General features: G+C 30.8%; 1 protein-coding gene across 1 annotated transcript in view; it reads left to right on the forward strand.

Moving 5' to 3' along the window:
• The window catches only part of LOC118186738 (uncharacterized), a 71,450-nt gene that overhangs the window by 15,079 nt on the left and 33,212 nt on the right, over positions 1 to 23,159 (forward strand). The window contains exons 5-7 of the mRNA XM_085808589.1: positions 622 to 2,072; positions 15,207 to 15,347; positions 15,422 to 15,509. Coding sequence (XP_085664715.1) covers positions 622 to 2,072; positions 15,207 to 15,347; positions 15,422 to 15,509 — 1,680 coding nt within the window. The remainder of the gene's footprint in view (positions 1 to 621; positions 2,073 to 15,206; positions 15,348 to 15,421; positions 15,510 to 23,159) is intronic.

The raw sequence follows: 23,159 nt of genomic DNA on the forward strand, positions 1-23,159 counted from the left end.
CAACAACTTAATTGACAGAATGGAATGTTGTTGCTGCCAATGTATTGCAGCTAGGGGGTGGACACATTCCTTATTAGAACCCATTTTTGTAATGTTACCACCCAATTTTCTCTAAAAATACTGTGATATACCGTTTCTCCAAGGATTTCTTTGCCAAGAGTGCAATATTTTGTTGTAATTCATGTTTGTGTTGAACTGTAGAAACATTCTATATCACATTTATTAAAGAACTATTTAGTGGACATGTCTTTTAAATTTCTTGTTTCTGTGTTATTTTATTCTTAAAACATACAGAAAAAACATGCTATTCCTGAATTTCTGGAGAGCAGTGTATTTGACGTGCATGTTTTCTGTATTAGACTAATAGCTACTCAGGTATATGTTTTCACAGTTTTTCAACAAATTATGTATGGTGTGACTTTGTTTCTTGCCCCTTATCTTCTCCCTTTTTATGTTTCAGAGTGTATATAAGTCTTTATCATAATATATTGAAAAATATCAAGTGATCCTAACATCTATATATATTGAATTTTGCAATATAATTTTCAGTTTGACATAATATGCACAATAAAAGTATCTTTCTAGAAATTTTTAAATTTTTATTTATTTATTATTTTCCAGATAAAATTGTCTGCTTTAAAGGAAGAAAAGAACTCATTATTGAATCAGTTAAAATTAAAAGAAAGCAAGTTACAAAACAAGAAGTCTGTAAATTCTGATGGAGATCTTGAAAAACAGTTGAAGAGGTTGGAAAATGAAGGTATCATGTCTCCAACATTAACAAAAAAGTGCCTCTTGTCTAGGAGCCATGTGGATAATTTGTCATCCCCTGTAATTGCATCTTGTATAGATGCTGCAATGGCAAAGAAAAGTTTTCTTGAAAAGGAAATAATTTCTCATATAAAAATGTGTGACATCAATAGTGGTATAGAAAAATGTAAAAATATGAAAAGTGTAGGCACTTCGTGCTCAGTTTTAACAAGAGATATTGGAATAGGTTATGTTCCTAATAAAAGTAAATCCATTGGTGTTGGAAATGAAGCATCATTTATTTATTCTCTCTATTCTTGTAATGAAAAAAAGTATGACCAGTTAACTAGTATATCATCAGAATCTCTTGAAAGTGATTCTGAATCTGTAAATGGCTCTTTTGATCATGCTAGATTGTTCCTTCAACAAAGAAATCTGAAATCTCTTGTTGTGAGTCCAATAAAATCTGACTGTCCTAATGTAGGTTTAAAAGATTCATCAACTAGTACAGATGTCATTTATTTGAATAAATCTGTTAATACTGAGCTGCTTCTTCCTAAATTTATACTAAATAACTCTACATTTCAAAATAAAAGTACCTTAATTTCTCCTTCAGTGAGGACAAAAGCTGTACAAGCAGTTGAGAAGAAAGCTGTTCGAACTATTGGTTTGCAGATTTCAGGATCTGTAAATGTAGATAGAGAAGTGGAGAAGGCATTTAATCAGAATCAAATTTTAAAACATAGTGTAGCTGTAGGCGATTTTAACATTCTTGATACAATCTGTGCACTTTGTTTGAAAGCAAAAACATCTGTTGGTGTAGGAGACTCTGATATCAATATTTCATTCTGTGATAGATGCCGCTTAGTTAAAACCGTTTCCACATCTTGTGGTGAAGCATCGATATATGATGTCTGTGATAAATGTTCTATTCATCAGAAAGAAAATGCTGCTGTTGGGGACTTTGATGTTAATGATGTAAGCTGTGAACAGTGTCAAAATAATAGTATTCAGCGAAATGAAATGCAGTCAGTTGGAATCAATACAACTATTGATTCTTCTAGTCATTTGAATCTAAGTTCTGGCATACATATATGCGACAAATGTAGTGCAACAATTCACTCTGTTGCCAAAGATTTGGCTACTAACACTGTTGATTCAAAAATTCCTAAACTTAAGCTGAATATTCGTTCTTCAGATGTACCAAGTGAGACAAAAAGAGCAAGTTTTAGAACAAAATTCACAAAAACTCAGAAACATACTTCTAAAAGCATTCATGTTTCCTCAAGCGATGACACTGAAGTGGAATCCGTAGTTAACAGGTAATTTCCTTATCTGTGCATTAAATTGTTAGAAAAACACATGCCTATTAAAAACATTTTTTTATAGTTATATCCAGCTGTACGTATTCAGTATCAATACTGTATTTTATTCAGATGTCATATTGATAGAATTTTTGTACTGGCATATTTTTTTTATTTTTAACTTTCTGTATCTTATCAGTGGCTTTTTTATCTGAAGGATCTTTTTCATTACAGTAAAATTTGGTAATTTTTCTAAGCATGAGAAATATGTCATTAGGTTACTTATGTCAGTGAGCAAGAAATTAAAATAGAATTAACAACTTTAAAACCTTGAATTGACCATACTTTGAAAATAAGAGCAGTTTTTAGAAAGAATGCATTTAATTTAAAGATAGTTAGTAGGTGAATATATCAGTTAATATTTGTTCAAATGGGTAAACCTTTATTCTGGCATATCCACATGAATTCACATAAATAAGATTCAAAAGTACATCTAAAAATATCAAACCGTATTTATCTCTCTGTGGAAAGTTATTTGGCGTATATTGTAATGGAGGCAGGTCCAATCTGGATGGGCTCCTTATAAACCCTTCTTAATTTAGCAGCTGGTTATTTATTTCTTATTTATTTATTTGGTACCATCTGATTATCTGTCTCTCCATTAAAAGTTGTCAACTGATTGGTAATTTTGTGAATGATGAAATTCATTTATTTGGCTATCTTTACCACTCAGAGATAGTGCTGGGTTCATAAAAAGTAATAAAAAATCATTTTATGAGGAGGAAACGTTCTGTGGGTACTTTTTCATTTCGCCAGCACAAATCTTGCCAAGCAAACTTTGTTGGCGACAGCATACAGTATACACATAAAAAAATTTTAACAAATGTTAGTTCTAAGAATTTTTAATTTTGAAGGCATAAACATTTTAATATAGCTTAAAATTTTGTAAAAAGTGAATAAATAAAGACAATAATTTAAAATTTACTGCGCTTTCATGGTTCAACATCTTGATTCGTCAGTTCGTATCATGTGATCTCATTTCAAGTAAACTATGCTATAAAAAAACTAATTCTCTCAGTAATTATCTACATTAATTTCAAGTTAAATCTTAATATAGAATACAAGTTTAAATGCAAGAATTATTTCAATTCGTACGAATATCTTACTCAGAAATTATGTAAAACCGCATTGCTTTATTTCGCTAGTGTATTCTCATTAGAATTGATGAATTTAACCCTTGATTTTGCCTTTTCTATATTTTCACCTTCCGGTGAGCGGTGTGATTGCATCCTAATTGACTTAATTACCCGAACAGTGTTAGGGAATAAAATTTAACTGTCTTGTAAAAATTGTATAATTGTATGCCAGTATTGAAAGAAACAATCAGTCCGATAAGAAATGGCTGCAACTTGTTTTAAAAATGAAGCATAAAAGGTTACAAGCGATGATATTCCATTTGGCATCAGTTGTACCATTATTGGCAACTTTATCATTTGCACCAGCAAAACAGAAAAGTACTAATATTTTCATTTTTACTGTTGGTAGATACTGTTTAGCAAAATGAACACTTTAACCCTTTGGAGGTGCAGTATATAATATAATTTAAATTGTGGTAACATTTTGCATGAATTGTAACTTATGGACCCAAAGAACACAAAATTGAGACTTGAAAAAGTCTAGAGTGAAATCCTGAATTTTGAGGGTAGGTATAAATTTTTTACCGGTGCTCCCTCTAAGACTTCACCTCCCCCCAGGTAGCTGCCAATTGTTAATTTTTGTTTTATTATATTTTTGATATGCATCTATAGAAATGGGAAAGAAAAATATTTAAAATTTTTTCTAAAGAAATTTTATAAGTCAAAAACTTTTTAAATTTCTTTAGAAATTTGGAATTTTAAAAATAAATTTGTTTTTATGCATTTCAATGATGCCATCCAACTGAACATAACTTATGTAAAATGCTTTTAAAAGTAATTTAAATTCAAAATTATTATTTTATGAAAACAATGTCAAATATGACACTCCATGTGTAAACCGTATTATGTTGTAATTGAACTAGTGTAATGTTACAAGGAAATGAAACTCGGGTGAAAAATAAAAAAACTGAAAAATTAAACACTACATCTCAGCTGAAAAATTATGTTGCATTTTTTAAATTATTTTATGTGTTACATAATACAGAACAAAGTCCGGACTCGTTGGGACTTCGGCGATTTCGGATTTGGAATTTTTTTGGATATTAGATCATCAGTTTAAATCTAATAAGATGGCATGTAGAAGTTATAAATTAAAAATACGAAATTGTGATTTATGAAATAATGAAGTATTTATGATCTAAAGGGTATCAAAATTTACAAAAAAAATAACTTAATATTTATTTGTTTACCTTATTAACCTCTTTGTCGTCCGTAATGCATCTAGCGCGTTCAAATGAAACTTCAGGGCGACCGTAACGTGCTACAAGCATTTTTCAACATTTAAAATTTTTTAAACGTTTAAAACGCTTTCTAAATGTTTTCTTTTGAGTTTTTATTTTTGTTTTTTCTAATACCTCTTAGAGGGCAGCACTAATCAAGCATTCTATTTCTAATTCAATTTGCCCCGGGTTTTATGAATATTCGCACCATTTTACATAAGATACAAGACAGTGAGAGATGGCTTCAACATCTACTCAGCAGAAAAAGAGGAAAAATGAGGTTGTGAATTAGAAAGACAAGAAGAATATACGTTTGATAAGTACAGTCCATAATAGCTCGATGATTGATGTTGGAACACGGAAAAGAATAAAAAAAAAAACAATAATTGTAAAAGATTACAACAAAATGGGAGGAGTGGACTGCTGGAACAGATGTTATCAAATTATCCTGCTGTTAGAAATAAGCAGAGTTACTATTTTTCCATTGTGCTTTATTTCCGTATAATTTTACTTAATATTCATTGACATTTATCCACTACAAAAGTTGTGTATGGAAAGTTATGATGTACAGAGAAAACAACATTACACGCTACAAAAAACAGACGGCTGCTGAGGAGAAATTTTCGCAGACAGGAGAGGACGACGAAAGGGTTAAACATTTCTTTCAAAGTACGTTGTTTCAGTTGCTTTGTTTTTTGTGCTAATATTTTCTCTTTAATTCTGTAGACAGACATAATCTCTTGTTTAGTTACATTGTTAAAGTTCTGTAACTGCTGTGTCGAGAATTCCGACTAACTTGTTAATTGAAATTTTTTCGTTTTCAGTAACTTCTCTGACACTTTCTTCACTATCGGTAGCAGTATTTTCTGGAACTAGAACCATACTACAGATTTTGCCATTCATTAATTGATTGATGATTAAGAAGCATTGTTATCACAATGAAAAACTTCTTTTATATCATCTTCATTTATTACTGCTTCTCCACATTCCTTTACAAAATCTATTAATTAGAAAATTTCACCTTTGTTTTGCGATGTCCGAAAACCTTTAAAATTTGCAACTATCATCATCAAATTTACCTACCGTTTACTATACATATTTCGCTGTGCATCATGAGCTTGGCGATTAACGACAAGTTGTTCTGTTAACTTTTATCTTGTTTCTATCGTGCACTGAGACAGTTAAGCCTAAATTGTATTAGTTTAGTTATTTATTGTACTTATGTCTATTTCTTGCACATGCTTAAGGCTTATCAGAGTTCTGAAAAAATAAATTCTCACATATACTTAAACCTTATTGAGGGCTGGCGCTAGATATCTGCCCAACAGATGCAGTTTCTGTGGGTCCTAAATTCTGCGACCCCGTGCCGCCATAAGAGCCCTGGCACAGGTTCTGGGTTTATGTGAATAAACAAATCAGTTATTCTTAATTCAAATAGCCTTAAATGTAATCTTTGGGTCTATGAGTATCATCAACGAAATCTATTTTTAGCATATGGAAAGAAATTTTTGTTAAATTTTTCCTTTTCAACATTTTTTAGTTCATTTAACTCAAATCTGTAATCATCGCCAAGCGTCATGTCAACATAAAAGGTTACCATACTCCTTTGTTATTCAATTACTAACATAAAAAAAAAATGTTTAGGTATTGCTACATCAGTCATTACTTAAGTTGTCATGTATTAATAGAAAGGAAGTGTAATAAATAATGATTCACCAACCTGGTGAATACTCCTTTGTTATTCAATTGCTAACATAAAAAAAAAATTGTTTACGTATTGCTACATCAGTCATTACTTAAGTTGTCATGTATTAATAGAAAGGAAGTGTAATAAATAATGATTCATTATTTATTACACTTCCTTTTAATCAGGATGGCGTCAGTTCAACGATGTATCTATGTGGAATGTTTTGGTTTGAGATATGTGCCGAAGCAGATATGCAGCAACAGAGCCAAATTATTGATTGTACAAATATATGCTAAAATGATTGTTTCTTAAATAACAAGGTACTTTATTTAGTGTTGAAGTGAAATTATGAGAAAAACTTTTGGTGGTTTTGAGGTCCGGATTTTAGATCATTCCGGATAACGGACGTCTGGATTTCGGACTTTGTAGTGTATATAAAAAGAGCATGTTTCATGCCATGATAGCAAGAATCACCCCCCGACACTTTCAATTATTGGGCCTCTTTTTAATTTTTTGTAAATATAGGTTGTAATACATCATTTTGTTCAGAAAGAAAAGCTGCTAAATGATTTTATTATTTGATACATCTCAGCCCTTATTTCAATCAAAACTAAAAAACTCAAATATTTGCCTTTTTTTTTTCTTTCAAAGGTAAATGTTTTGCATCTAAAACTGGCATTAGAAATAATTTCCCTCCTTTCACAAGCTGTGAAAAATTATTTAAAAAACTACTTACTTGTATCCTGAGCCAGGGAAAAAATTTCTTTTGTGTTCCCTAGTTTCTCATCTGAAATTGACTAAGACAGTACTCCAGAACATAAAAGCATGCTTTCAAATCAGCAGTTTTTCCATTCCACTAAGAGACAGACCTGAAGTGCATTTCTGTTTCAATTGTAAGTGAGCTTTCCTTTTCTGTGATCTTATCATAGCCTCTTTGTGGAGATTAGCTGTTAATCAGCTCTTATCATTTTCGCTGCATTTTAGGGTTTTGGAAAATACGAAGCGACAGGTGTCTTTCAGTACTTACATGCCGAATTTAACCCCGATAATTGTGTAATGTTTTGACACTAGATGACAATTTTGAAATCGACGAGTCTTTATCTGGGGAATCAATGAAGTGGTGAAATTAAAATTTTAGCTAAACAGAGGTGAATGAGAAAATGGAGTAAGCAAAGAATAAAAAGAAACTAAAAATGCTTTTATTCATTCTTAGCACAGAGTCAGTGAACTTCCACATGAACGTAATATTGAATCCTAAACAACTTGTAAATTACTCATAAACAAATTATTATATCATAAACGATTATAATGAAAAGAAATTGTCATCTCGCAGAGTAGAGCAGAAGCTTGGTGCTGCCATCTTTTGGCGTGGAACCCTCAGTATGGGCGTCGGTATAATTTATATACCGGTCTTAAAATTGGATAAATAATCTTTTAATTATCAGTTCTGACTGAATTAAAAGTAAATAAATAAGATTCAGCATGCTTATGTCATATATTTGCAGACTTTAAATTTTTTCTCCCCCTCCAATAGAATTTATGAATCTTTAAACATGATACCTTGGAACAAGGTATATTAATTTCATAACTGGAAAATATTGAACATTCTTAATGTAGTGCTGCCACTTATAATCAAAAGGAAATGCTAGAAACTTATGATTACAGCTTTTGGTGTAGAAAAATTAGCATTGTTTAAGACATTAAAAAATTGACAAACATCCAGTATATTTTATATACTGGTGCCCTTTAATAGCATAAAGCACATAAATCCACATGTACTCTAATGCATAAATCCACATGTACTCTAATGCATATGTCTTCTGCACATCCATGGATTATTTAAAACATAAAGCACATAAATCCACATGTACTCTAATGCATATGTCTTCTGCACATCCATGGATTATTTATTGTCGTATGTTTACTTGAAAATATGTCAGAGGGGCAATTTTACGAAAAGTAGAAATCAGAGGGGTACAAATAATAAAAAAGTTACTTTTCCTTTCCCCCTTTTTTTTTCTTTTACATTCACATTTGATTGGAAACTCTTGAGAAAAATAATTGTTTTATGTTGCTGTAATATTCTGGGAAAGAAAGAAAATTATTATTTTACATTCTTGATTTTAAAGTCATAATTCACATTGCAATTTAACATTTCCACTGAAGTTCCCTCCTCCTATAAAATTCAGTTTTAAATATTAAATTTTCTAAATTTCACTTTACTTCAGACATCTTAACCCCTTAACTGCCGCGGGCGTATATATACGCCTTGTTCAGCTGATGCGTTAACTGCCCCAGGCGTATATATACGTCCTTCCAAACTGCTATCATTTGCTTTGCGCTGCTACACCTAAAATTATTCGCAAAGTTAACGTATCGGCTGTGCATCTGGGGGGCAGTTAACGCATCGGCTGAGCAAGGTGTATATATACGCCCGCGGCAGTTAAGGGGTTAATAAGTAAGAAATTTATAAATGTCTTAAAGATTTGGTTTTAAAAGAAAGTCATTTTTTTAAATTGGAGAACTTTTCATCATAGTAATTTAAATGTAGTTTTTGTATTAATTAATGTTAATTTAAATGTAGTTTGACATAATGAGATATCATTAAGTACTCAACACAGTAGTTCCTCCTCAGCAGCTGCAAATTTTCAAATTATTTGTCTGAAAGATAATAAAAATTGCATGAACAAAATTTTTATGTATGATATTTTTATTGTATTTATTATTTAAAGAAGATTTTTAATCTTTTCTTATAAAACAAATTTTATTTGTAAATAAAATTTTTGTGGAATTTGAAATAAGATAATGTCAGTCAATGCGGGGAAAATTTGCATACAATGAACTTAGCTTTGTCTTGAATTTGTCTATATGAAAAAGTTATGAATTTAATTTCATTTTATTGAAATTCTGTGAGTAAAATTTCGTGTTTATTTTGAGAACTATTTGTAAGTTTAGTCAGCTTTTTCAGTTTTTAAACATTTTAAATGCTTCTCGGTACGTTTCCTTTATCAGCCCGCAATATCGTAAAATCATAAGAATAAATATCATATAGTAACACAATAATAATTTAAGACAATTAGAAAAATAAATTAATTATAAAAAGGATATGGGGGCATTGCTCATGTTGATTAGTGTTTATTTCAGGTGGAAACTGTTTGCCTCTTGCCTCTATAATGAAATCCTTTCTCCAAATAAATTCTGACAGATAGGATGTGAGATGTTGTTTTGCGGTACCATGCTGTATTTTATTTCTTCGTTTAGCCTATCCCTATAAATGCTCAACAGTTTCCGTATGAGCACCTGTCTTAATTGTGAAAATAGATGAGAGCCTGTTTATCAAATGAAAAGGACAACGCCAGTCGTATTATCCCCCCACATTGGGTTTTGAAAGGATTTGCAGAAAGCTGAGAGAATAAAATGATAAAAAATGGCCACGAAAAGAGTAGTGGGATACGATTGCCAGATTTGCAGACAGATAAAGGAAAAGTATTTTCGTAAAAGCTCCAAAGATATGTTATAAATTAGTATTGATTTTCATCTCAAATCATTTAATTTGTAATGAGACTATGTTTGTTCATTTCCTCCTGCTTCTAGGGTATTTAAAAACTGCTACTATAAATTTATGTGACTGGTAGATTAAAGTGAAATATTTGCATATGTTAGTTAAGTATTGCTTCAGAAAAATTGAAGAATATTTTCCTGCACAGTAATTTTGTCAATGCTGTCTTTATTCCCTTATATGTTTATTTATTCCCTTATATGTTAATATTGAAATGCCATTAATGATGGGTTTCAACTCCAAACTAGTTTGTATTGTTTGTGCACATATAGATGTAATGTTAAGTAGATGTGAATTTCTTCCCTATGGATGTCGATGCAACAGAAGATGTGAATTTTTTTTTTTTTTTTCTTTTTTTTTTTCCTATTATGCAGTTTGCCACTGTGCTTCTGATTTTTTTCTTTTTTTTTAGCATATGGTTTATTCCAAATTGGATATGGGATGGATTTTAAACATATTTTAAGTTTACTTTCCTTTATATACAGTATTATGTATATGTATATATTACAGTATCACAAAATTTTTTTTAAAAACGAAAATATTCCAATATTATTTCTGTGCAATACGCTGCTAAAAAATTAGTTATAGACATAAAAGTAAGAAATTTAGAACCTAATTTACAAAGACATGAAATAAATTAAATCAAAAGTAGTAAAATCCCAAAATTTCCCAATTAAAAAGAAAATTAACTTATTGTTTTCAAACTAGAAGAATTTTTGAAAAAGTACAAAACATCAGAAGAGGAATTCAGTCAAAATCTCATTCAGCGTTCTCAAGAGGAGGTAGATCAAATTGAGTTGAAGTCCGTCTTTGAGGAAAACCACTGCATTTCTGTTCATCCAAAATTAACCATCTTAAATAATCTAATTATAATAGTTTGTATGAAAATTCTGAATAGCTCTTTCTATTCGTAGGAATAGCTCTCTATTCACATGAAATTAAATGTACAAAAACAATTCCATATGAAATTAATTCAATGTTCAAAAAAGTAAAAGAAAAATAGACACTATATATTGATAGTAAAATTTAAATTAAAATGTAATAATTACAAAATATATAAAATTAACAGAAAACTTTAATTTTAGGACTCGCCACTAAAATATAGCACACCAAAAGGCAGGATCTTAATGGTTGCTTATTTGGTGCCATTAGTAAAACAAATTGGCGATGGAAAGTTTGAAATCTTCCAAAAGATTAATTTTCAGTTTTTAGATTTTGCAAGTAAGAAAAGGAAAAAAGAAACAAATGTTAGAAAAGAATATAATTATGATGTTGAGGCCTTTGATGACTAAGAATATAGTAGACCTTCTGTTAATAAAAGTGTAGTCAAGGAAAAAAGTGCAATAATACATATCTACAAATTACACTATAAAACTCTTTAAAGCAGTTGTGGCCAACCATTTTGGGAAGGGTGCTACTATCTAAAAAAAAAAAAGTTATGTGTGCAACTTCCAACTCTTCCAACATACTAAAAATTATAAAAATTTGAAAAAATGTTATTTATAGGTTGATTATGAGATTTTTACGTAAATCACACTTTTTGTGTGTGTGTGTGTGTGTGTAAGTCTTGAGTAGTGGACATTTAAAAAATAATGTAAATAATAAAACTAATGTACAAACTAGGTTTAACATTTTTAAAAGCTCAGTCAGTTAGGTTATGTATAAAATAAAAATGAGTAATTTGAAACATATAATTCAAAATAACTATTAAACAGTACTTAATTAATATGGTTTTTGAATATGTAGTTTTCTCCAAGTCATCTATATTAAGATTAGTTCTTGAAGATACTAACAGAATTAGGCGTTTTAGGTGTGTATCAATTAATGTTGAATAATATTTTGATTTTATTATGTTCATAATGGAAAACATTTGTTTATAAAAACGTGTTGATCCAAACCACCACAGTATCTGATAGTCAAATTATCTAAATTTGGAAAATTGCTTGTTGGCACAAATTTCTGAAATTCAAGATAACTTGAATCATTTGCAGTTGAAATAAGTTCCTTATATTTGCTTTTCAGTGTAGTAGGCTGCTATAGATCAGTAATTTCAATTTGAATTTCAGTTGTGTAACAATTAACGTCTTGCAGAGAAATTGAATTATTATATTTATTCTAATGTGTTTATGTGTTTATCTATCGGAGTTGATGGAGACAATGTTATTATTTTTTCAAACGTTTCCATTTTTCAATAAGCCTTCGCGTGCCACTATTAAAACTTGGCTTGCATGCTGCTAGTTGGCCATCCCTGCTCTAAAACATCCTTCTCTTATTTGAGCTTTTAGATAAAAAATTCATTATTTAAAAACCATCCTTTTAAAAGAGGTCAGTGCAAGAAAAGGGTTGGAAATCTTGGACAGTTCTGTTAGTTTCGTATGGCATAGCAAATGGCAAGTAGATGGTTCATATCACTAAATGATTGAAATAGTTTCAGTAGTTCTTAAATTTGGTATAGGTATTGCATTTTTATATAAACTATACATTGGATCATGCTTACTTTATAAAAGGTACAAGGCTGAAATGACAAACCTTAGCTTTCTTTCTTGTTTGTCAAGTTATTATAGTAGGTGCTGCTTAGTGTGATCATGTTTTTCTAAGTCTATTGTAATAACATTAAATAATGAGAAAAAATACCCATCAAAATAAGAGGAATTTATAAATAGGCACTTTCACAGCATTTAAATTATGAAAATGCAAAAGTTTGTGTGTGAACAGTTTATAGTGGCTTTAATACGAAAGCTTATTTACAAATAGTTCATAATATTTCTGAGAATTATTTGACCAATGCTCTGTCCCTAATTGTTGTACTAAAAGAGCATCCTTTATTGGAAGAGAACTTACCAACGTAAAATTTAAAATTAGCCCCCCTCCCAAAAAAAACCTGTAGTTTGGTGTAAATGTTTTCAAGGAATATTTTTTCAGGTAACAAATATTCTGCACTCTCTTTCTCCCCCCTCTTAAAGGAGAGTCAATTGATGAAGATATTTAAAATCATGGAGTTAGCCTCAAAATCAGTGGTGTTAATGAAAAATGCCATCAAACTAAGGGTCCCCCCCCAATTTTGAATTTTTGACTAAGTCAAAATCAAGATATTTGGTGATTTAATCCCTTACTTGGTGATATTTGTTTTTAACTTAAAACAATTTTTATAATGCATTTTAAACTTATTTTGTGACTTCCAGTTAAAAAAAAATATCCTATAATATTTTGATCATATTAACTAAATAGTTGATCACAATAAGCAATGTATTTTTCATGCCTTCCTATACAAACATGAGTGATCCCAGCGATTCATTAACAATATTCAAATGGTAACATTAACCACAATCATGTTAAGCAGTGTCTGCTGTGATATCATCAACAACTGATAAACGATTTCTTCAGTTTGCTTTCACATTTGGCAATAGTTGCTAAACTGCGACATATATAATTAACAACAGTTTGCCTTACAAGGTAGATTTGAAGCTGATATTTAATTTTGAAGTTGATGATATATGTTTTCTCCATTCTCTGTATTATAAAAATAGTCACCATAATTGCAGTAGAGTTTTTATGCATTTGGTCATGTTGAAAAGCCGAAGCATCATTTCCAATTAAACTGGAATAACATTGTTTTACAATTTTGCTTTAGCAGCTGTTTAAAATAGATGCACTAAGTTAAAAGTGAAATATATATATCTAAATTAATTGATTTGATATTTATTATAACAAATTATTATTTGTTATTTTTAGTATACAAACTATTACTTATAAAGTTTCAGCAATGTGACATTTTTGTTTTTAATATAGCACATTAAGAACTGGTGAATCCATATAGGGTTTCTAAATATTCCTTTTTAAAAACTAATTGGATTTTAATTTACTGTTGCTTAGCAAATACAAATGAAATGTTTTACATGGTTTATAAAAAAAAAAAAGTCTTACAGATATTTTATTTTACAAATGACTACTAGGCCAATCAGCTCACTAATATTTTTGGACAGTACAACCAAAGTAAGTTTGCATGTAACACTAGTTCAAATGAATAGCCTTCACTGGTAGTCTAGAAGAGCATAAAAAACAAGAATTGGAATCGGGTAGTACAAACCAGTAATGGTAAGCCTGTAGTGAATAGGGACCTGTGAGTAGAGGTAGGTTTAAGTTTAGCTCATAGCAACGTGCAATATTATTTGCTTGAATTAAAATGAAAAATATTTCTAGTCTAATAATTTTTTTTGACTATTAGGTCATGATCTCAGTGCAGTGTATCTGCATGTGAATATTATCAACGTATTTTTAACATATGAAAATTTATAAATCACTTGTGTGAAAATGCTAAATATAACAAAATCATAAGCGGAGAACGTTACACACTAGTAAGTCATTTTGGAATATTGCTGAATGATATTAAATTGGGGGAAAATCAACTAAATCATTTATCCTAATTAGTTTTTTAAACAACACTTGAAAATACCTCAGAAAATAATATTTAGCACTTAAAAATCTTAAAAAAAGTCCTAATCATTGAAATTAAATGCTCTGTTAATATTTGTCAAACCTTTTGCATTTTAATATTTAGAATTAATGCAAACTTTTATGAAATATAAGTGTATAGATTAAAAAATCATTTTAAAATTCATTCATTCTCTAGTGATTTAAAATTATTATTTAGTTTAAAAGTACCGCAATATGAATGAGTGTGTGATTTAAAACATTTTTGTAAGTAAAAATCTAGCTCTGTGACTAATGATTGCAAGAATTAAGTTTATGTAGGAACTTTTTATGAACATTCTGTATAGAATGTTTTTTGGGAGTGTTCAAAAACAGTTTCAGTAACTTAATACTGAACATGTCTTGAAGCTGGAGTACTTAAAGCATTTAGCACAATTAAATGTTAAATTATTATATGCTATTGTCTGCTTTTTAATATTTGGTCATTTCACTAAATTCGTCATTTTTAAAGTATTTCTTAGTCAAGAATGTGAAAGAGATTGATATTTTTGCATGAAGTTATGAATGACTATGCAAATATGAATTGGATTGTTAAATTATATTTAAATATACAGAAACTTCTGGAAATTACAGATCAGTACTATGTTGCTGATTCCTCACTATTGAAATGTTTTAAGTACCACCACTTTAAGCACTGTCTGTCCATGTGCAGTTTTATTATTCTGCAGGCAGTCACAAAATTGGTCAAAACATTTTAGGAATCCTGTTCAGAATTGTTCCATAGCATTCTTCATTCTGTGTCCACAGCATTTATGAAACTTTTTAAATATCTGTATATAATTAACATCAGTTGTGTATGAAATACAGAAATATATTAAGTTAACCTATTTTATGCCTGAACTATACTATATTATTAATGTGTATGACTACCTGATTGCTGATATTCCAGCAGAAGAAATTGTAGTTATTTTTTAATATAACTTATAAAATGTAAGTAAGAATTTGAAAAGTTGTGTGTATTTTTTAACATTACTGAAATTGCATTTTATTTTTCAACAGGTTTGATTCTGAGGATTTGGTGAGTAAAGGAAATGACTTGAATGAAAATAAAGCCAAGTCTGCTGATGATACAGGAAGTTTTTCAGAATGCTCTGAAAATCTACCAAATTTTTTAAATTTGCCTGTGCCTCCTCGCAAAAAGTACGCCATTCTATTATTTCATGCTTAATTATTATTGAAATTTTTTGTAAACTAATTTTCATATGTATTTTCAGAACTGAGTTAAATAAGGAAGTAAGAGCAGCTTGTAAAGTCCTCAATGATTATCTTCTAAAACCAGATCGAGGAGGTGAAAAAAAAACAGTAAGGTGCTTTTTAATCTGTAATGTACTTGTGCAGTGTTGGTGCAGAAATTATTTTACTATTTTAAATCATAGAAAATTAAAGTGTTTTTACTGATCATTTTTAAATGCAAACTCATATCGTTTAATATTCATTGAATAATTTATTTGTACAAAAAACAAGATTCTGATGTAAATTTTCTAAGCCCTTACCATGAAAATTCAGTATGTTTCGATTAGTTGTTGATTTAGTTTAAACAAACAAATATGAACAAGGCTTTACCCAATGTTTTGAACTTTCATTTGATGTTTATTGTAAATATCATTATTGAAATTACTTGCATTCTGAGTGGTCTTTATTATAAGATTTCTATCTCATCTTGAAGTAGTCTTGTTTTGAAAAATGGTTTATAGTTTTTTTTTTTATTTTTATTTTTTTTTTTATTGTTGTTTTTAGTTTTAATTTGCTGTATCATGTTTTTAGTAATAAAATTATTTACGAAAATGTGCATAAGCAAAAGTTTAACTGTTGTTAAGTGCTAAGGTCTAATTTGTTTGCAAATCAAATTCTGTAAATAAATGAAATTTAGGGTATGAGCAATGCATGTTACTTTTTATTTTCAGGCTATTAAACAAGTATTTCTTGTTTATTTATGTCTTTTGATAAAATGTGCAACTTTTAGTTGTTTATTTTATACCACAGTCTAGTAGTAAAATGATAGGTATAAAGTTTTGTTGGTAGAACTGCTAGTTTGTATCCGTTAGATTTGACAGAATGTAAATTTTGACAGCCTAAATGGAGTTTCATACTTTTTTTGCTTTTCTTCTTTTGATGCTTTCCAATTTAAAGTACAACTAGGTGTGAATTTGAGGAATTTTTCTTTTAGCTGCTCATCCATGTGTTGAGAGAATATTCATCATGAGAATTTCCTTTTTGTTTTTTGAATAGTAACTGTAGCAATTTTTTCCTTTTGTCTTTCTTTATTCAATTTTTGGGGGGGGGGATTTATCTATTTCAAGGGCATTCTGTACTATCTCTAACTCAAGATAATGTACATCTATTAAAGAAAGAGATATAAATTTAAAAATTTACTTTTGGCCGTATAGGGATGTTTCACAAAAACCCTAAATTTGAAAATAAATAACTTGGAAATGGTTATAGATTAAAGCATGAAACCAGTGGTATTTGTTAAAACACCATTAAGAATCTAATACAAAAACTTCAAAATTTTCGATACAAATTGTGCCAATAGATTGCAGTTTGCATTACCATAAGTAGGCTGTGCATAGTGGCTTGCATTCACATCAAAAGCGATTAAAAATGTATACCTTTCATACAACACAGATGTCACAAACGAGGAATGAAATCATTAGTTATGTAGTTTGTCGCTGGAAATCAACAGACAAGCTGGACAAATAGCTTCCTGCAGTTTGTTGGGTGTTAAAAGATTTTTGCGGTAAACAATGTCTTTCAGTGTGCCCAACAGAAAGTAGTTGCGGGGCATGAAGTCCAATGGATATAAAAGCCAATTTGTGCCTCTTCCCTTAACTTCCAAATAATTCAGAGCAATAACTTTCATTAAAGTATTCATCCAGAAAGTAAAAAATATCTTGTGTGCAGTGCGAGCAAGCCCTATGGCATGAACCATGTCATGCCTATCACCCAACACTTGTTGAAGGGTGGCAAGTTGTTTCAAAAGTGCAATATACCAGTCCACTCATAACCATTTCTCTCAAGAAAAAGAGTACAATGATGTTTTTGCAGGAGATTGCAACCTGGATGGTAAATTTTGAGTGATGGAGTGGTCATGTGTGAGACAGATGTGGGTTTTTGATGCCACAAAATCTCCGGTTAGGTCTGTTAACGACACCATCCAGATGAAAATAAAGCTCATCTGTAAACCATCTTCAGTTGATATCGAAACCAGAATCATCAATGACGTCAAGCATAGTATCAATGAAATCCTTTCGCTGTCATTCGGCTTGAACTGGTTGAGTGTGCCGGCATTGAATCTTGTATGGAAATGTCTAATGTCTTCCACAGGTTTCTGTACATGCTTGGTAGCAAAATTCCAGTTTCAGCTGCAAGTCTGCAGACAGATTTATACGGATGACCCTTGGTAACTGCAAGTATTGTTGTATTTTCAGGTGTAACCAATGGAGTGGGTAGGACACCTATTTCCAACCAACGCATTGGTTACATTGCCTGTCTGTTGAAATTTGTATAATAGCTCACAAATTGTTCTCCCATCTGGTTGTTTTCCGACTTTGGAAACTTCTTGTGGCAGAAGGATTGGGATTTAATTGGTGGTACTCCAACACAATAAACAGACCTTCCTCCATGGAATACACCACTTCTGAAATTTCATTATATGCTAGTAAAAATGGTCATGTTTCAACAGCAAAATCTTCGACAACTGATCATTCTGGGCATCTGAGCTTTCTTATAGGGATCCTAAATGCCACCTCCAGCACCAACTAAATCTTTGTTAATAAAATTTTGATGTTTCATTATCAAATTCTTAATGGTTATTTTAATAAACATACCACTGGTTTCATGCTTCTATCTCTCACCATTTCCAACGTATTTATTTTCAAAATTAGGTGTCCTACGTAAAACACCCTGTTGTGTGTGTTGTATGTAGAAGGTAATTCATTTTTTACATAAATTAAAATATTCTTCATAAAATTAGATAAAAATTTGTGTATTTTAATATGTGTAGAAAGTACTTAAACCAAAAAATGCCTCTCAAACAACTGAAGACTTAACAAGGAATCGGTCATGTCAAACGCGAGTCTTTTTATAGTAATACTTCTTAAATTAATTTTAAACTTGAATAAAACTTTGTGTGACCTCTTAAACTCATAAAATTTATTTAATCAATGACGGCAGTGCTTTTATATGTACACCTTGCACCCAAAAAAATGGGACAGTTCTATATCTCTCGTTCTACTGTACCGATTGTTGAAATTTAGCTTGCATTTTCCATGTCTTGAATGTGCAATTTAGGATATATATTAGATTTATATATAGGATTGCTCTAACATAGGTATTTTGACATAAAATCAGACTTTTTCTGAAATAATATACCAAGTTTTTCCATATTTTGATTCTACAACTCAAAATATGCCTAGATATTAAATTTTGTCATTTTTTGTGAGAAATTTATGGAGAAATTAAAAAATTTATCTTGGCCCTTTTTTTCTCAGTTTGTGCCAAGTCACTTGGCGAACTTCTTAATTTATAGCAACCTAACCTCCCTTTCCTTTTTTTCATTGTGCACGAGCGGGAAAAAAGGTTATCGTTTATACTTTCATATAATTTTAACAGTGTACGTAAACCACATTTGGCACTATTACCGCTTATAGCAAATGTGCCAATATGTAAATTCACGTATATCTTGGGAAATTTTGAATAAAGAAATCTAATTTTTTACAGGTGTGCTTAGAAATAAATCTACTTTAAGAGGATGGTAAAAATTTTATAGGTTATAATTAAAAAATGTTTTCAAAAAATTTATAAAAATTATTTTAAAATGCAAATTTTAAAAATAAATCGTAAAAAATGGGTGAATGTTATTTGGACTGAACCTAAAGTTCGAAATGTGAAAGAAAGAATCAAATAAGTTTAATAAAAAAAGCGATATTAATAAATATATACCAAATTCAATTAACATGGAGGAGCTAAAATTTTTAGAGCTAGTTTTTAAAATCTACTCATGCAATTTTTACAAAACTTTTTATTTGGGTCTAATTTGAGTCATAGAATCAAAATATGGAAAAATATTGGTATGTTATTTCAGAAAAAGTCCAATTTTGTGTCAAAATACCTATCTTGGAACAATGCTATATATAAAGCTAATATATATCCTAAGTCCCACTTTCAAGCTCTTGGAAAATGCCAAGTTCAATTTTGACAATTGGTCCAGTAGAATGGGAGATATAGAACTCTTCCATTTTTTTGTGTGCAAGGTTTGCATATTAAATTATATATTGAATTTACCAAAAACTATATATAGTCACTTCACTTACTGCATCATGTTTTAAAAGACCCAGACAATTCTGTTTCTAGTTATAAACTTATTGCATAAAAATCACTCTTGCTTGAGTGTCTCTAAACCTTACAAGCCCATAACACGTATATTAAAAGTTTGTTATTTGTATATTAGGAGTTTCAGTTATTTTTCAGAAAATGTGCCTGTTTGTAAAAGAGTTATTTGTGCTCTTGTTAATTGTTGCTGTTTTTAAAATTGATTATCTCCTTTCTTGTTTCCGCCTGTTGTTATACCATTCACCTGGTTAGGGTTTGTACTTTCAAAGTGGGGGATCATGGAGAAAAAAACTGTTATTTTAAAAGCGATTTTAGAACCTGAACTTAGCAGTTGGTTCAAAAGAAATGATATGACAAGAATTCAATGAGTATTGGTTGCAGCTTCAATTTTTATATACAATTAGGGTCCCGAAAACTCTGTCTAATGTGGATCAAAGGGCGGCCTAGTTTGTGAAAATGCCGGGGTATCGGGAAATGTTTTAAATTGTGAAGTACAAGTGTTTCCCCAGAAAATGCAGTATTTGTATGTATTGGTTGCCTGAGAATACAGCAGTTTGCAAAGAATTCAATATTGTAACTAAAACTAACAAAATACCCATAAACAAAGGAAAACTATGTACTTTATGAAGGCATAGAGCCTTTTATAATGAAAATTAATGAATACCTACTGTATAATAATTTACTTGGTAAGACAGACCTCAGAAAAATACTTTGTGAAGGCATAAAGCTGTCTATAATGAAAACTAACTAGCTGACTTTGCAAAATCTGGCTACTTTTTCGTAAAGTAATACGTAATTTGCTGTTGTTTTCTGCACTGAACTCTGCGTTTTGCTACTTCATTACGAAGACGACGAAGGAACAACAAGTCTATTACCAATGCCTTTTTTTGTTCAAAATACTGTAGGGAGGTTTCAACAGCTTCTAGTCCTTTACTATGTGATAATTTAGCGGCTTGTGTGGTGGAGCCTTCAAAGACAACACCATCATCATTTTCCAGCATTTCTTTGTTAACTGTGATAACAGCAATAATTTCTGCATCAGACATAATGTCTTGCTTGGTTCCATTCTGGAACCACTGTTTGATGTCATTTTTATCGGCTACTGCTCATCCAGGAACTCTTTTCAGGAGGTCGAGTAAGTTTACATTTTCTGCATCATCATGTTGCAGAAAGAGGAGAGGAAAACAGCTTGTGCCTATATCTTCTCTTGTGACTCACCGAAATTCCTTGGACCAGTGGCTGGCATAACGCTGTGACATCGGGTGGTAAAATCATTGCTCATATGTGCCCATTATTTTAACTCTCCAATGTCTATGTACAAAGATGCGTTGTTCAAAATCAGAATAGCCTACCTTGTTAAATTTTTAGGTTTTAAAAAACAGCTCAACTGATAAAAGAAATACTTCATGGAACCATTTTTTTAAAATTGCACAGCTTATCCAGGCATTTGACTGGTTTAGATAACAAACGGAAAGTTCATCCATTTCATTGTGCTTAAACGCACAGGATTTCATTGATTTTCCTATGACACCAAGTTTTAATTTGTGGTCACCTGTTGCATTACTGCATACTAGATTGTTACCCTCTTCTTGCTCCTTTTAAAACCAGTAGATGACTGCTCTTCCTTGAAAGCAAGACTTTTCATTGGTAACAGTTTATAATTTAAACCCTGTTTCATCACAATTGTACTATTGCTCCAAGATCAAACCTTCAACTTTGAAAAATTTCTGAAAGTTTTCCTTAAACTGAGACATACCCTCCATGTCCCCAGATAGTTTTTCCCAACAAATACTAAGCTGTCGCACTCCATATTGTTTCTTCCAGTGATCAAGCCAGCCAGTGCTTGTGACAAATATAGACTCATTGTCTTTTTTTTTTAATTTTTCATTAAATTTCAAGGCCTTCTGTTGCAAGACTGGTCCACTAACTGGCATGCCCTTCTCTCTTGTTTGGCAAAACCATATGTAAAGTGCTTCATTTTCTTCATTAAATTCACTTTCCTTCATACTTTTTCTTTCTCTCAATGTTTCTATACACATTCTCTTAACCACAATTCAATTTCTGTCCACTTCTTCTTCCAGTCTCCAATCATACTTTTTTTGCCGACTCCAAAGTCCTTCGCCACTGCACTGACACTTTCTCTCTTATCTAGTCTCTTTAATGCCCCTAACTTTTGCTCCATAGACAAGTTCATTTGTTTTCCTTTAACAAAAGATGCGATTGTCGAGTACTGTCCAGCACCCACAAACTTTGAAACAGCTTTTAACAATGCAGTACAGCCACTCACATTGAATTCTGCAACGCAGCTGAGAAATCGACTAACCCTGGCAAAGGCTGCAGGCAGATTGAACAGCTGAACCAGTGTCGGCTTAACGCATGCTGGTGCCAGTCATGTGGTGGAACGCATGAAGAAGGGGACGCATGCACTCAGGCTAGGCCCTTGAATGGGTCTGTGTGCGGGATGTTTTTGGCCTGCCAGGGTGCGGCCGAGTTATCCGGACCGGGTTACCAAGTTTTCGGGACTCTACTATTCTAATTCTTTTGAGGAGGTAGTAAATGATGATGATGATGTTCCTCTAACTGAAAATTGAATGTCTTCAGGATTCAGAGATTATATTGATATAGATAACAATGTTTTGATTTGTCAATCATATAATTCTGATGCTATTTTGTTTTCATATGCAGTAATTGCTGATTGCACAATGTTTTAATTTTCTGTGAATGCTGTTGATGTTCTGGATATAGAATGTGTGTGTGATATTCTCAGTGCAAAAAATAATGATTTGTAATCTGATGCATTATTTATTCTAGGTGTTATAATTTTGAACAACAGCATTCTATATATTACTGAAGAACTTTTTAAAGCTTGATAATTTAGAGAATAGTTCAGTGCTTGAAACTGAAAGAAAAACATTCATATATTATTAATTTCTTCAAATAATAATCTTAGATAGTTTTTGATTTAACTCATATTTCTGTTATATTTTAGATAAATAAATATTTATTGATGAAATGGCACCATTTATTAAAATTTTTATTACCTTAATTTATTAAATATTATGGTGAATATCTGAAATTATGAATGGAATGCCTGTTTTTATTTAAAAATATTTGCTTTCCTTCTAAATTAATGCATAACCTTATATCACTTTTCTGTGTCCTTTGCACGTTTAGAATAAAATGAAGTGATACTTTATGGAGATTTTCTTCTCTGGGTGATTCCTAGTGTTCAGACTTTTTTTTTAATAAATACTCTTCTGCTGAATGTGTGTTAATTATTATGCTTGACAGATAAAAATATTATTTAAAATATCTTAGTCATTGGGTAAAATAGAAAATTTCATGCTGAGTACAAATTTTTGTATCATTATATGTATCTTATTGTTCTTAGTTATGTTATTTATCATATGAAACTACGTTTAACTACTCTCAGTACTAAAATTGATGATCTGGGTAATTCATATTCATATAGCATGCAACAGTCCTGGAGTGTACACTTTTCACTTTGCACTCTTCAAAATTTGCTGTACATTTGATCATCTAGTTTCAGTTTTTCTGGAATACTGTTTTACAGATTTTGGGAAGCAAATGAGTTGTTGCAGAGTAAGGTCCAAAATGTAT

The sequence above is a fragment of the Stegodyphus dumicola genome, chromosome X1 (genome assembly GCF_044657685.1).
Source record: "Stegodyphus dumicola isolate Sdum_Otavi_A_Nest chromosome X1, ASM4465768v1".
NCBI lineage: Eukaryota > Metazoa > Arthropoda > Arachnida > Araneae > Eresidae > Stegodyphus > Stegodyphus dumicola.